Source organism: Lissotriton helveticus, chromosome 1_1 (genome assembly GCF_964261635.1).
Source record: "Lissotriton helveticus chromosome 1_1, aLisHel1.1, whole genome shotgun sequence".
Taxonomy (NCBI): Eukaryota; Metazoa; Chordata; class Amphibia; order Caudata; family Salamandridae; genus Lissotriton; species Lissotriton helveticus.
The window spans coordinates 267,556,647-267,572,335 of NC_136057.1; the positions used below are offsets into that span (position 1 = coordinate 267,556,647).

At 42.1% G+C, this 15,689-nt stretch overlaps 1 protein-coding gene across 1 annotated transcript; it reads right to left on the reverse strand.

The window, feature by feature from the left end:
• Positions 1-7,294: 7,294 nt before the first annotated feature.
• LOC144761936 (olfactory receptor 13G1-like) lies at positions 7,295-14,547 on the reverse strand. Its single transcript, XM_078647128.1, has 2 exons — positions 13,943-14,547; positions 7,295-8,264 (listed from the first exon to the last, which is right to left on the reverse strand). The coding sequence occupies exons 1-2, from the start codon at positions 14,545-14,547 to the stop codon at positions 7,295-7,297; spliced, it is 1,575 nt and encodes a 524-aa protein (XP_078503254.1).
• Positions 14,548-15,689: the final 1,142 nt, after the last annotated feature.

Here is a 15,689-nt window from a genome sequence, read left to right on the forward strand (position 1 = left end):
TGATTTTGAATTTTACAGAATGGTACTGCCTCTAAAAGGGTGCTTTATATCACTGCTAGAGCTTGTACACAAAGCACATGGAGTGCAAACTCTTTTTAACAAAAAATACATATTGAATAAGAAGTATACGATTAGAAGTGCGACATAAAGAGGCAAGGTTAAAGAACTAGAACCAAACTGATCACACTTTGATCATTTAAAGTGAAGCATACACTATAGGGGAAATAATTTATTTTCTCACATGACACTCACATAAATGCAACATGCGCTCTTAATATTTCAGTAATATAAATGTTGCACCTAGCTCCGGGTCACCGAATTATCAAATATGTTCTGTCACAATTGAATACTGTGTGCAGTGGATACATGCTACATTGCAGTCCTCTCAAGTGACGAATATTTACATAACTCTAATTCCACTTTGCAATATAAAACTTTTGCACTTTTCAAGGCCCAACCTTCACACTGTTATGGGTGAGAATAATGTACTTGTCAATTACTGTGCTACTTAGTTGATGAAACAGATCAACATTTCTGTGACACTACTTTTCCATTCCTTGGCTTTGCTTACATGTATTATTTACATTTCCAGAATACAGTGATATATTAATTGAAAACCAAGAAAATGGAAATCTTGTGTCCACATGAAACAGATCAATTTCTTCAGACTTGTATTAGAGGCAATATTTGACATGGCATTGTAATGTAATGTAATTCGATACTTGTAGAGCGTGACTGTCACTCCGCAAGGAGTATCCTGGCGCTATATTGGATGTGAGTGAGAATGTGGTGACTCCATGGACTTAGTATGTGCCATATGAATATGATAAGAATGAGTGGAGCTTTCAGCATGATGAATACCTTTACTAGATGTTGCTGTTACAGGAGGGAGAGGGGGTGATTTGTCATCCAAATGTAAGGTCATACCTGTTTGTGTCTCAAATATGTGTTGTGTTAAGAGATTGGTGTGACAGAGTCAAGCAATAGTAAAAGTGAATACATAGCAAATGTAATGCTTTGTGACAGACATCCTGTCACATGCTTGTGTGAGTAGTCTGCCATTAGTATAGAGATGTGTATTATGGTTGCCAGAGGGCAGAGAGAGAGAAATTGTTAACGTGAGAGTGCTAGTGCTTACCATTCTCCACTCATCCTCCAGTTCCCGTAATGGCTTGTGGAGTATGATCAACATCGTCTCCTCCCAAGGCTTGAGGTTGAAGGGCTTAGAGGACCCACCAATAGTCACTAGGACATTTTGATATGTCCTGAAAGCAAGGGAATGTACCCCCTCTCCCACATAGGTTGCTCTGTTGCTCTTGTAAGCATCTGTTGTTAGAGTCCGCATTCCATTTATCCACAATTCTGGCTAACAGATCCCTTCACTGGCTCATAGTTGTTGTCTAGATCTCTGCTCTAAACAACTGGGGCTTAACCCTAATGACTTTGTCCATTTCCCACTAATTTGCTTGTTCTTCAGTATACATTTTGTTTGTGTTTTTTATATCCCATAGACCAAGTGAGGCCAGCATGGCATGTATGACCCTTGAAAATCAGTTTCTAGATCGCTTAAAATTCAAAGCAGAGTCCAGGCACTACAAAAGAACTGGGAACCCTGAAAGAATTGGGAGAAATTACATGAAGAGAAAAAACTAAATTGTATATCCTTAATTTCTTACCATCATATAGCACATATATGAATACATCATACATTTGTAGATAGGACATAGCCAAAAAAGAACAAACTAATCACAAATCAAATAAAGTTACTTTATTACAAAATATACGATCATAATTATTTACGAAGGATAGACAGGCTTGTTTGTTTACCAAGAAGGGTTTCAGGCCTCAGTCATTTCCAGAGGGAGACATACATGTCCTCTACTGTTCTTCTCCAAATTCAGGTGTATTATTCTGTCTCAGGAGTGGAGGTTCATGATCTCCATAGCTAGTGTTTCCAAAAAAGTCCTCTAATTTCTGTCCACTTTCTTTGTAGTACTCCCTTTGCTCTACTACTGAATCCCAGAAAACCTAAGGCTGAGAGCCTTCCGAGATGTGAGAACTCCTGGGCTCATGTGTAGAGCACATTCAGCCTTCCAAAAGGCAGGACTTTTTAAAATGAAAACTTTCTTGTCTACATTAGGAAACCCATATAAACTGTTTCAGGGCCAATGATTAGTCCCTTCAAAGGCATACTCATACCAGAGTCTTTCTTACTAGGTAGATTCCCTTTGGAAAGCTACTGTTATTACTGTGTTTCGTAAGTAACAAAGATCTTGTAGACAAATGAATATTCTGCTGCAAAGAAATCCCAAGGACTGGTTGTAGTGAGACATTTTGGTGTGTATCTGATCGGGAACTGGAGGTATTGTCTTTGGAACAGAAACCTGGGCACATGGGTAGGAGCTGTCAGTCCTACGAATACTCAGATTGTTTTTAAAAAGAAAATGATAATTATAGATTTTTTGTAAATGATTAACATTAAAAAATGATTTCTAGGGGGCCAATCAATCAATCAATCAAATAATTTTTAAAGCGCGCTTCTTACCCGTGAGGGTCTCAAGGCGCTGAGGGGGGGGGGGCCTTTACTGCTCGAAGAGCCAGATCTTGAGGAGTCTTCTGAAGGTGAGTAGGTCTTGGGTCTGCCGTAGGTAGGTCGGGCGGGCGTTCCAGGTCTTGGCGGCGAGGTAGGAGAAAGATCTGCCGCCCGATGTCTTTCATTGGATGCGGGGGACAGTGGCAAGGGTGAGGCTGGTGGAGCGGAGCTGGCAGGTGGGGATGTAGAAGCTGAGTCAGGTGTTCAGGTAGGCCGGTCCGATGTAATGGAGTGCTTTGTTTGCGTGGGTGAGGAGCTAGAAAGTGATCCTCTTGTTGACGAGGAGCCAGTGTAGGTCTCTCAGGTGTAGGGTGATGTGGCTGTGGCTGGGGACATTGAAGATCAGTCGGGTGGAGGTGTTTTGGATGCGTTGTAGTCAACGCAGGTGTTTGGCTGGGATGCCTGTGTAGAGTGCGTTGCCATAGTCCAGCCTGCTGCTGATGAGGGCTTGTGTCACCGTTCTTCTGGTTTCAGTCGGGATCCACTTGTAGATCCTGCAGAGCATGCAGAGGGTGTTGTAGCAGGAGGAGGAGATGGCGCTGACCGGCTTCGACATAGAGAGGAAGGAGTCGAGGATGAATCTAGGTTGCGTGCATGGTCGGTGGGTGTTGGTGCTGTTCCCAGTGTGGTCGGCCACCAGGAGCCGTCCCAGGCAGAGGGGGGTGGGTCAGAGGATGAGGACCTCCATCTTGTCCGAGTTCAGCTTCAGACGGCTGCTCCTCATCCAGTCAGCGATGGCCTTCATTCCCTTGTGGATGTTGGTTTTGGCGGTGTGCGGGTCCTTGGTGAGGGAGAGGATGAGCTGGGTGTTGTCGGCGTAGGAGATGATGTTGAGGTCGTGCTGACTGGCCACTTGTGTGAGGGGGGCCATGTAGACGTTGAACAGCATCGGGCTGAGTGATGGGCCCTGCGGGACGCCGCAGATGATGTTGGTGGCTTCGGATCGGAAGGGTGGGAGGCGGACGCTCTTGATTCTGCCAGAGAGGAAGGACGTGGTCCAGTCGAGGGCCTTATCTTGGATTACTGCTTCTTGGAGACGTGTCTTTAGAGTGCGGTGGCAGACCATGTCAAAGGCGGCTGACAGGTCTAGGAGGTTGAGGGCTGATGTTTCGCTGTTGTCTAGTTGGCGCCTGAGGTCGTCTGTGGTGGTGATGACGGCTGTCTCGGTGCGGTGGTTTTGTCTGAATCCGGACTGGGATGGGTCCAAGATGTTGTTGTCTTCGAGGTGGCAGGTCAGTTGCACGTTGACCATTTTCTCTAAGACCTTTGCCGGAAACGGGAGCAGGGTGATGGGCTGGAAGTTCTTGAGGTCCTTGGGGTCCGCCTTGGGCTTTTTGAGGAGGGCGTTGATTTTGGCGTGCTTCCAGCTGTCCCGGAATGTCGCTGCTACGAAGGAGATGTTGATGACCTTTTGAAGATGGGGAGCGATGGCTGCGTTTGCTTTGTTAAATATGTGATGTGGGCACGGGTCTGACAGAGTTCATAACCTTTTGTGTCTCGTCGTCGTTGGCGTTGGCCCAGGAGGTCAGGCTGGTGGTGTGGGTGGTGTTTGCAGGGTGGGTGGAAGCCAACGTAGTTGTGGCAGTTGTGGTGTGGATGCTGTCATGGATGTCAGCGATCTTGCGGCGGAAGAAGGTGGCCAGTGAGTCGCACAGTTCTTGTGAGGGTGGGACGTCATTGGTGTTGGCGCTGGGGTTGGAGATGCTGAAGAGCTCTTTGCTGTCGTTTGTGTTGTTGTCCAGGCGGTCTTTGAAGGAGGATCTCTTGGCTAATCTGATGAGGTGGTGATGTCTGCGGGTGGCGTCCGTGTGGGCAGAGTGGCTGTCCGGTGTGCGTTCGTGGAGCCATTTCTTCTCCAGTTTCCGGCATGAGCGTTTGGAAGTCTGGAGCTCGCCGGTGAACCAGGTGGCCCTCTTGCTGATGTGATTGTTGGAGGGTTTCTTGAGAGGGGCGAGGGTGTTGGCGCAGTCGTTGATCCACTGTCTGAGGTTGTGTGCGGCGGCGTCTGGGTCAGTGGGGTCGGTGGGTGGGTTCTGGGTGAGGGTGGTGGTCAGCTGATCTTCGGTCACTTTGCTCCAGTAGCGGCGGGGCATCAGTTGGGTATGGTGGTGCGTGGTTGGTTTCTTGAAGGTGAAGTGGATGCAGTGGTGATCGGTCCAGTGGAGCTCGGTAGTGTGGTGGTAGATGACGTGGGTGCTAGTGGAGAAGATGTTGTCCAGTGTGTGTCCGGCGGCGTGAGTGGGTGCAGTGACGAGTTGTCTGAGGCTGAGGTTGGCGAGGTTGTCGATCAGGGTGGTGGAGTTGGCGTCGTTGTTGTTCTCGAGGTGGAAGTTCAGATCCGCGAGGAGGATGTAATCCGTGAAGGCCAGTGCTTGGGTGCTGGCGAGGTCGGCAATGGAGTCGCTGAACTGAGCCCAGGGTCCGGGGGGGTCTGTAGATGAGTGTTCCTCTGAGGGTGTTGTTGGGGTTGATGTAGATCCGGAAGTGCAGGTGTTCGGCGGTGTTGAGGATGTCATCTGCGTGGGTGGAGACCTTGGTGGTGGACTTGTGGGCGATGGCTACTCCTCCTCCGATTCCATTGGCGCGATCCCTGCGGGTGATCTTGTAGCTGTCCGGGATGGCTATGGTGATGTCGGGCGCCGAGGAGTCGTTCCACCAGGTTTCGGTCAGGAAGGCTATGTCTGGGGCTGATGTGTCGAGCAGGTCCCAGAGCTCGGCGGCATGCTTGCGTGTGGAGCGGGTGTTGAGGAGTATGCATGGAGGTGGTTGGGTCCAGTCCTAGGGGGTTTGGTGGTTCTGTCGCAGGTGAAGCTGCAGCTGTGGCAGGAGAAACGTCCGTAGGTGCATTTCGGGGCAGCCTGGAAGCAGCGGTGGTCTCGGCCGGTGTTGATAGAGTGGAGGGTGCTGGCGTGGCTGGTGTGGGGTCCAGGGGTTCTGGCCAGAAGCACGTGCTAAGCGTATGTTCAGAAGATATACTGTTAGTTGTTTCATCATAGGAAAGTGGAATATTATGTGGAAAGGGGGTTAGTCCTGACCATCCGATATTATCATGATTGTGGTCCTTGGATTCACACTAATAAATCCCTGCTCAGTCCTGGTAGTTTGACAAACAGCAGTCAGGTTTTACTAGAGGAACATGTGTTATACATTTCAAATATCATCATCCACTAGGATTACCCCTTGGTGGCATGCTTGGTGGCATGCTTGATCGGGTCCATCCAGTCCTGCTACTGATCGTGGCTTGCTACGACCTACGGATGACGTGGGAGCACTCTTTTATTCTATACAATGATAAAGAAGGTGTTGGAAGGGGAAACTGGGGTTTAAATATTGCTGGGGTGTAGTTTAAAAATACCTGTCTGGTACGTCTATCTTACTTTATTCCTACCTCTAGCCAGTATGATAAGAATGGGCGGGAATTTAGGAAAATAGGTTATTATGAATCTGATTTGATAAAAGGTCTCCATGTTTCAAGCCGTACCCCTAATTGGAGGAACCTCGACTCAGGAAACCTTCTTTAGGGGTGACTGTGCCACACATGGTAAAGGCACAGTCGAGTTTGAGCAGTTTGCACCTCTCCTGCAGTCGGCAATGGCAGGTCTGCTGTCAGTAGTTTATGAGCGTCCCATAGGGTACCAGAAACCCATGCTGCAGCCCCGGGGTCCCCTTTACCACCTATTATTTGGGAAGCTCCAGTACCATATACAAGGTACTTATAGGGGGCTAAAGTATTTGCCCCTTTGTGGGATTACCAAAGTGAGAGAGTGCAGGCACTTGGGTCTGGGCAGAAGACTCCAGTATAGAGTAATAACCATCAGCAATTGGAGGAGAAAGGGGGGGTCACCATGCAAAAAGGGCACATTCCTACATTCATTGTATAATCTTTTCCACTTTGATACATTTCTATACTAATTCAGCTGTGCCCTACTGAAAAAATTCAGATTACAAAAACGTTTCCAAAAGGTACAATCACTGAAGGTTACTTTGCTGCAATCCAGTTTTTTGACAAAGGCAAATCATCATTGAGGTAATTCCTCATGAAGGAGACCCCACATGCAAATGTTTTATTTTAACTTTTGTATTAGTTTTAACACATCAATTTCATTTTTAGCATACACTTTAGTTGTTATGTCATATTTTCCTCAAATTTGTGGCATTTTACGTGTTATTTTTTGTCTTTGCAACAACTTTGTAACCTAACTATAATTTGTTGTGTTTGTCACTTCATTGTTGATAAAGTATGTGTTGCTCATGTACCAAATGTATTTCTGTGTGGAAAGTCTTGCTACCAGGTTTGTTTTAACTCACATAAACCATTTCACTTTTTATGGATCTTGGAATAGGAGCTCAGTCACAGCTAACATCATTACTCTGGCATTCCTCCCACATTTTCAATTTCCAGCATTGTGATTCTAATGCGATATGCCATTATCCATGACTGCAATACATTTTCACATTCATATTTTTCTATGACAAGCATTTTAAACATGTGTATGTTGAATATAAAGCAAATAGCTTGATTGTGAAATAAAAAGAATTCTGACCTAGCACATGATTAGAATGCAGTAGTCCATTTGAAATGTTGCTGATATCAAATGTGAAATTGACGATAAACGTCTGTGACGTGCCTACTGCAAGAACAATGTCTTTAAATTTAGAGCGTATGCAATTGTTTAATAACATGACTTGTTCAATAGCCTGTTAATTTCTTGAAGAAAATATTTTTCTAGACAGTAGCTGGGTAAGGGCTCTTTTTACTTCCTGGTTCCTCAGGCTGTAGATTATTGGATTTAGCACAGGTGAAACAACAGCATATATTACAGACACCACCTTGTCCTTGTCACCCGCTGCATTCAGAGCTGGGCGCACATAGGTGTAAATAATTCCTCCATAGAACACAGTAACAACTAAAAGGTGGGATGTACAGGTGTGAAAGGCCTTTCTTTTGTTGGCAGTTGAGCGTATCTTTACAATGGAGTAGAGGATGTACATGTAGGACATGCAAGTAAGAAAAAAACAAAACATGCCCAGAAATATATCTGCCAAAAGAATCACAATGTCATTAATGTATGTGTCGGAGGATGAAACTTTGAGGATTGGTGGGATTTCACAGAAGAAGTGATCCAATGCTATTCTGCCAAAGAAGGACAGCCTTGTGATCAGGCTGGTGTGGGTGGTGGAGTTCACCAAGCCACAAAACCATATGATGACTACAGTGGTAATGCAGAACTTCATACTCATGATGCTGGTATAGCGTAGGGGAAGACAGATGGCCACATACCTATCAAAGGCCATAAGTGTGAGAATGAGAAGCTCAGTGCCCAGGACAGATGACAAAAGGAATAGTTGTGTAATGCAGCCTGAGAAGGAGATGGACTTTGCCTCTGACAGCAGTGTCTCTAGCATCTTTGGAATGGTGGAGGAGGTGCAGCAGATGTCCAAAATTGCAAGGTTCCCCAGGAAAAAGTACATTGGTGTGCGCAGACGAGCATCTGCACCTATGATGGTGATAATCAAAAGGTTACCCAGAAGGGCCATTAGGTAGATCAGCAGGAACAAGGTAAAAAAGGTAGACTGCAACTGTGGATGAGCAGAGAAGCCAAGCATAATAAACTCTGAGGTATGGGTATGATTCAGACCTTTTCCTGACATAGGATGCATTGTCTGAAGCCTGAAATTAATAACATGAGATTTACAGTAAGAATGCAGTTGAAAATATAGTCAGCTTTATGATTGGCCATGATCAAAATTGATTGCATCCTCACTATTACAACCGTCATTATATATTAACAAGAAAGAGGTAGTAGTGTTCCCTTTTAAAGAGATGGAATCGCACAACTAGTGATCATTTGCAATCAACAATTTGCGGTGTGAAAACAAAGAATTTTTATAGGCATGAGACTTTCTACTGTTGTCAGGGTGCTATTTTGATGTTTCGGGCACCCACTACCAAAAGAGTGCCATTGGTTACAACGGTGCACAGTCTAAATATCGATTCCTAAATTTCGACTTACAGTAATATCGAGTTGGAAATATCGAAGGTGGAGAATATTGAAGTCAAGAATATCGTTGGACAGAATATCGACCTTAAGGTAAGTAATATCGAATTTGTTTATATCGATGTAAGTAATATGTATGTTAGTAATAGCGATATCAAATATATCGATGTTACTAATTTCGATGTTACTAATATCGATATTTGTTTATTGTTATGTATTTTAATATGTATTTTATATGTATATGTTATATATTTTTTAAGTATTTTATTTGTTTTAAATTATATGTGTACTATTTTTTATATATTAATAATTTTAATTTTAAGTTAATTTCATGTTTTAGTACTGGAGCGGGTTGTGGGTTTATAGGGGAATAGGGTAGGAAGTAATTTAATTATAATAAATTAATTATTAATTTTTAGTAATTGTAAAATAATTGTAATGAATTTTTGTGTTGAAGTTCGATAGCGGGTTATGGGTTTATATGGGAATTGGGTGGGAAGTAATTTAATTGTAATTAAGTAATGATTTTTTTATATTGGAATTGATTTTTATTTTATTTTTAATTAATGATTAATTGTTAATTAATTATTTTGATTGGTAATTAGTTCTTTTATTTGGTAATTAATTTTTGTAATTGGCAATCACATTTTTTATTGGCAATTAATTTTTTTAATTGGTAATTAATTATTTTACTTGGTAATTCAGATTTCTAAATATTAAATACTTTTTATGTATTGGAAATACATTTTTATTAATTGGTAATTATTGTTTCATTTAAAATATTTTTTGATTTCAAAATAAATGTATTGTTTACTATATTTTAATTGTTAATTAATTTGTAATTACTAATATGTTTTTTTGTTTTGAAAAATATTTTAGTGTTCAATGTTTATTATTTGGCAACTAATATTCATTAATTAATATGTATTGGTATTTTATGTTAATTTATTGTTATTTAATTATTCAATTGTAATTATGTTTTTAGTTTTGAAAAATATTTTAGTGTTCTATATTTATTATTTGGTAACTAATATTTATTAATTAATATTTATTGGTATATATTGTTAATTTATTGTTAATTAGTTATTCAATTGTGATTATGTTTTTAATAATTATTCATGGGTATTTGCAAAAAAAAATTAATTATTAATTATTTTACCCCTACGCTATTCAACGCTATTCCCTACTGTTGAACTCTCTGGAGTGGGAATAGTAATTTTTACCCCTACGCTATGCAATGCTTTCTCTACTGTTGCACTCTCTCGAGTAGGAATAGTAATTTTTCCCCTTACTCTATCCAACGCTTTCCCTACTGTTGCACTCTCTGCAGTGGGAATAGTAATTTTTATTTCTATGCTATCCAACGTTTTCCCTACTGTTGCACTCTCTGGAGTTGGAATAGTAATTTTTACTCTACTCTATCTAAAGTTTTCCCTACTGTTGCAGTCTCTGGAGTTGGAATAGTAATTTTTACCCCTATGCTATCCAACGCTTTCCCTACTGTTGCACTCTCTGGAGTTGGAATAGTAATTTTAACTCTACGCTATCCAATGGTATCTTCACTGTTGCGCTCTCTGGAGTCGGAATGGTAATTTTGAGTTCTATGCCAATCAATGATTTTATTTATGGGTTTTGAATAGTATTTTAATGTATTTAGCTATTTGATATTTTTGTACAATTTTGGATAATGTAGTATATAATTAATTTTAAAAATATTACAATTATAATTATTTTTTAACATTATTAATAATAATTAGTTACGTTTTATTTATGTTTTTGTTTTATGTTTGTAAATGTATTTGTAATTTATAATATTTATTCATGTATAAATTATTATATTAATTATTAAAACTTATTGTTAAGTTAGTATATATTGTATATTGTTTATTTAATGTATTATTATTATATACGTATTATTTATTAATTTTAAACATTAGATATTTTTAACTATGTTTATGTTTTTTTATTAGTGTTATTTACTTTATTTATATTTTTACAGAAAAAAAACAGATATTTTTAACATCGATATTTTTAACATCTATTTTTTTTCCCGATATTTTTGTACTTACCATGTTGTAGATGGGATGTCGATATTCTTGCCTTCGATATTTCAGCATTGTTGTTCCTGTAGGTCGATATTTTGAAGATCGACATTTTGTCAGTGATCCGGTTACAACAAACAAGTTGTTTACACAAATGTATGCTAATTTGAAGATACTTATTAATGTGGACTTTTGTCTAAAGAAATGAGTACATGAAATATTGATTTCATAAATCTAAGGCCACTACATTGGCCGTTCTTGTAAACAAAAGGGTGTGCTGCAAATCTCTTTCCAATTGCCATAACCCTCATTGTATGCCTGCGAAATATTGTTGTCCGAAAATTGTTTTATTTGTGTTCAAATTGCTGTTTGCAAAAATAACACTTGATTGGAGTTAGTAATAGAAACTTCACACACAATGGGATCATATTTTAATATATTAAATTATGAAATTATGTATGCAAAATGCTATGTTTTAACAACTGTATATCAAAGTTTACATGTATTAGCGATTTTAGGAATTGGTGTCATCCTGTAAGATTGACATTTTTCATTGAACTTTTAATGTATTGATAAGATGCTTTTATGGTTTATACAATATGAACTGAATAATGTTTTGAACTGAATAACATTTTTAAACAAAATAACTATGTGCCGTGGTCCTTTTAGACCTGTTGGCTGTGTTCGACATGGTCAATCATAAACACAGACAATCATGATCAACTTCTGACCAAAGTTCGGGACATAGGTATTGATGGGACGATTTATCAGTGGATTGCTTCATTCCTGACGGACCGCACTCAAGTAATTCAGATGGGCGATTGCATGTCAGACAGAGGCTCTTCAACCTGTGGAGTTCCCCAAGGGTCCGCTCTATCACCACTGCTGTTTCATATTTACTTGCGCCCTCTGGTGATGGACTAGGCCCAGATGGATTGTCAAGTGTTTAATTACGCTGATGGCACCCAATTTATCCTACAAATCGAAAATACCCCACAAGCCTATGCACATGTACAAAACATTCTGACATTCTGAGATTTGTAGTAAGTTGGATGACTCGCAACTCATTAAAGGTCAACCCAGACAAAACTGAGGTGCTGGCCTTTACCTCGGATAATAACTCATGGTCCCATCAATTTTGCCCACAGGAGCTGGGAGACACTCCTTTTCCAGCACCAGTGGTAAAAAGCCTGGGTATAAGAATGGACGCTAATTTTTCCTTGTCTAATCAAGTTTCTACAGTCTTTGGGACATGTGCGGGCCTACTAAGGCAATTGAGGAAACTTTCACCTATCCTTTCTCTTCCCACCATGCATACGGTAGTGACAGCTATGATCCTGTCTCGGTTAGACTATGGCAACGCACTTTATATTGGGCTACCGGATAATCTGTTAAACAAGCTTCAGGTGGTAATGAATGATGCAGCGAGACTGATTTTTAAACTCCCTAGATATACAAGAGCTGCCCCCCTACTGCAAAAACTTCATCGGCTCCCCAATAAAGCAAAGGACCAAATTTAAGGGACTTTGTATCGCCCATAAGGCTCAATATGGACAAGCCCCAAGTTACATCAAAGAGCGTCTTGTGAAGTATGTCCCAAGCCGCTCTTTAAGATCCTCTGCAGGGAATCAACTATCCTGCCCGCGGTTCAACCTCTCGAGGAAAGGAGGGTGGGCCTTTTCCGTCTGTATTCCGCAATTGTGGAACAGGCTCCCACTCCATCTTCGATCTGAGAAGGCCCTCCTACCATTTAGGAAGACCCTTCTGTTCACTGAAGCCTGGGCTTAATTCCACCCAGTTAGGCATCATACTTACCTGGGGTGCTGTAGCCTCCCTATCATAGTGCTTAGAGACCCAGTGGTATTAAGTGCTCTATAAATCACAATTAACAATAACAACAACAACAATATATATGTAAGTGATATTCCTTTGGTAACATCTCTCCTGAATGGTCCCCGATTTGGTGGCCTACTCAGATGGGTCCGCCTCCGGTCCCAGTTGCAAAGGTCAGGAATCTTGGAGTGATCTTTGATAAACATCTGTCCTTCAAACATCATGTAAATAAGGTTGTTTCAGTTGCCTTTTTTACGTTGAAAAGGATAAAAAAGCTGCTACCGTACTTGCCAGCATCAGCTGGAAAAACACTGATTACCACCTTGGTGTTTTCCAAGCTTGATTACGGAAATGCCCTCTTTCTCAACACGCACAAATATATTCTGAACAAGCTTCAATCCGTTCAAAATATGGCAGCCAGAGTCCTCCTCAACATTCCAAGGCGCCAGTCCACCTCGGCAGCTATACGCCATCTTCATTGGCTAAGAGTGGAGAGCAGGATTAAATTTAAGGCATTATGTATTGCCTATAAGGCCATACATCATACCGGCCCGAAATTTCTAAGAGAGGCATTTCAGCCATATACCCCTATAAGGAACCTAAGATCAGCAGCCAGTTGTCTACTAGCTGTTCCCCGAACAAGAACCGCCACCTGGGGAGACAGACGCTTCTTAGTAGCAACTCCTAGATTGTGGAACTCTCTACCCTCACACATCAAAACTGCTCCTACTCTCATCTGTTTTCGTAGGGCATTGAAGACTTGGCTCTTCAACCAATAGGTTTGTGTTTACCACTGTATCTTAAAGTATCATACTGCGCCTAGACACCCTTGGGTAGTAGCTGCGCATTAAAAATTCCATAAATAAATAAATAAAATAAATATGTTTATGTTTATATGCTTATATAGCTTTCGATTGCTGTGGCGGCTAGGGGCTGAGGTGTGTGGGCAAGAACAGTGCACTGTGTTGACAGAAACCTATGCAAAATGTTTTCAGGCTCTTCCTGAAGAGCTGCAAGTTGGATTGAAGCTTCATGGACTGTGGCGGTTTGTTTCAGAGCTTTGCCGCACATTGTGATATCGCCCTGCCCCCCATCTTTCCCGCCAGGTCTTTGCTGTCTTAATGAGACCCAGGCTGGAAGATCTAAGAGCGCGTGGAGGATTTTACTCAAAGTTTTTAATAGAAAAAAGCAGGATGAAGTAAGGCTGTGTATCTGGGCACCAAAGTTTAATTTGTCATCAAGGATGATCCCTAAGTTCTTGACCTTTTTTACCAGGCAGGGGCATTCTCCGGCCTCAATTGGCCCCCAGGACCTGTTCCACAGGGGCTGGCCTGGGCCGAATTCAATCACTTCTGTCTTTATTTTCTGGAAGCTGTGATTCATCCATGTCATAAGCTCAGTGAGACAGACATGGAACATGGCTGCTTTGGTCTCAGGCTGATTGGTAACAGAGATGACAAGTTGCAAAACCATACCTCCTGATAATATTAGCCAGTGGGCTGATGTAGAGGTTGAACATTGTCGGGGAAAGGGCAGACCCCTGTGGAACACCACATTGGAGCTCGAAACTATTCAATTTCAGGCCATCCCAGAACAGCCTCTGCTCTCTTGCCTCAAGGAAGGAGGACAGGAGGGCCAGGGCAGTACCCTCCACCCCTACAGCCCTCAGTCGCTGCACCAGAACCGTGTGGTTCACGGTGTCAAACGAGGCTGATAGATCCAGGAGCACAAGGATCGCCCTTCCCTCCTCGTCCACCACCTTGCGGATCTCTTCGGTAGCAAGGATCAGGGCAGATTCAGTGGAATGGCGTGAGCGGAAGCCATGCTGGGAGGTGTCCAATAGATTATTAGCATCTAAGTAGTCAGTCAGCACTGTGTTCAGTTGTTTTTCCAGGATCTTAGCCAGAATTGGTAGGCCAGCAATAGGGAGATAGTTTTTAGGTTCGATGGGTTCCAAATTGGGTTTCTTTAGAAGAGGTGTAATCAATACTTTTTTCCAAATTTCTGGATAGCAGCCTGATTCCGACTTAGTGTAAGAGGGGGTGATATTGTCACAGATCTTATGGGCAGCCTGATGCATGATAGTAGGGGGACAGGGGTCAGTGGGTTAGACGGTTTTTATGGAAAGCAGGAATTTATGTACTTCCTCGCTTGTTATTGGCTGGAAACAGGATAATCTACAATGGATTGGTCCCATTGGTACTTTTATGTGCTGGTGCCCTGGGGCAGTTAGGAAGTCTATAGGACAAATTTAGACAAAAGGCAGTGGCTTTTACTTCAGAGGATCTTTTTTTTTTGGTAAAAGGAATGGAGATCAGCAGAAAGGAAAACTTTAGCTGAGGAGATAGGCAAGATGGCAGACGCCAGCTCTGACGAGTGAGCTGGATGTTACCGGGCGCGCACTTACCGTATATCATTGCCTGATGCGTGCACCATAGCTGGGGTCCTGGCATGCGGGGCTTCAAGGCCGCAGCATTAGTGTTTAAGGTTTGGCGGCTTTGTGGCAGGTATTGTTTTGCTGTGAGGAGCTGGCGGTGAATCTGGCAGTGTTCAGCGGAAGTCGCATCCTACTTCATGGTGTTAGGGGAAAGCAACGAACAGCGGACAATGCCTCTGAAAGCCAGTAGAGGGAGACATCGCCCTCTTGAGGATCCCGCCAGTACAGGAGCAGGCATGGTTGGATGCAAGACTGCTGCAAAAACAAAGATTTTTTTCAGATTAATTGATACTCCACGGTATGGGGGATTGTCTGGGACACATTCAAAGCCGGCTTTAGAGGAGAAGTTATGGATTATATGATCAAAAACAGGCCAAACTAGTATTGCAGGAGTTATACAATGAACTTAATATAGCTTAAGAGAAGTTAGCAGGTGGGTTAGGGGCAGGTAATAATATTGTAGCTCTACAAACTAACTTTGCCAAATGTAAAGCTAAAATAAAGATGTTATGGAACAAAGAAATTGCTTTAAAATATCAAACTTATAAAAAACATTGCTATGAATATGGGGAGGCCATCGGGTGATGTATTGCTCAGAAGCTATGTGAGAGGGAGACTGGACAAAAAATTACTGCTGTGAAAAATGCCTCAGGTGACACAGTTCATGACCCTCATGAAATCCTTAAGGTTTTCTTCGACTTTTATACAGAACTGTATACAGGGTGAGATACTGGGTGACATCCTTTGGATATAGGGCTTCCATCTACACTATGGGAAAAATTGGA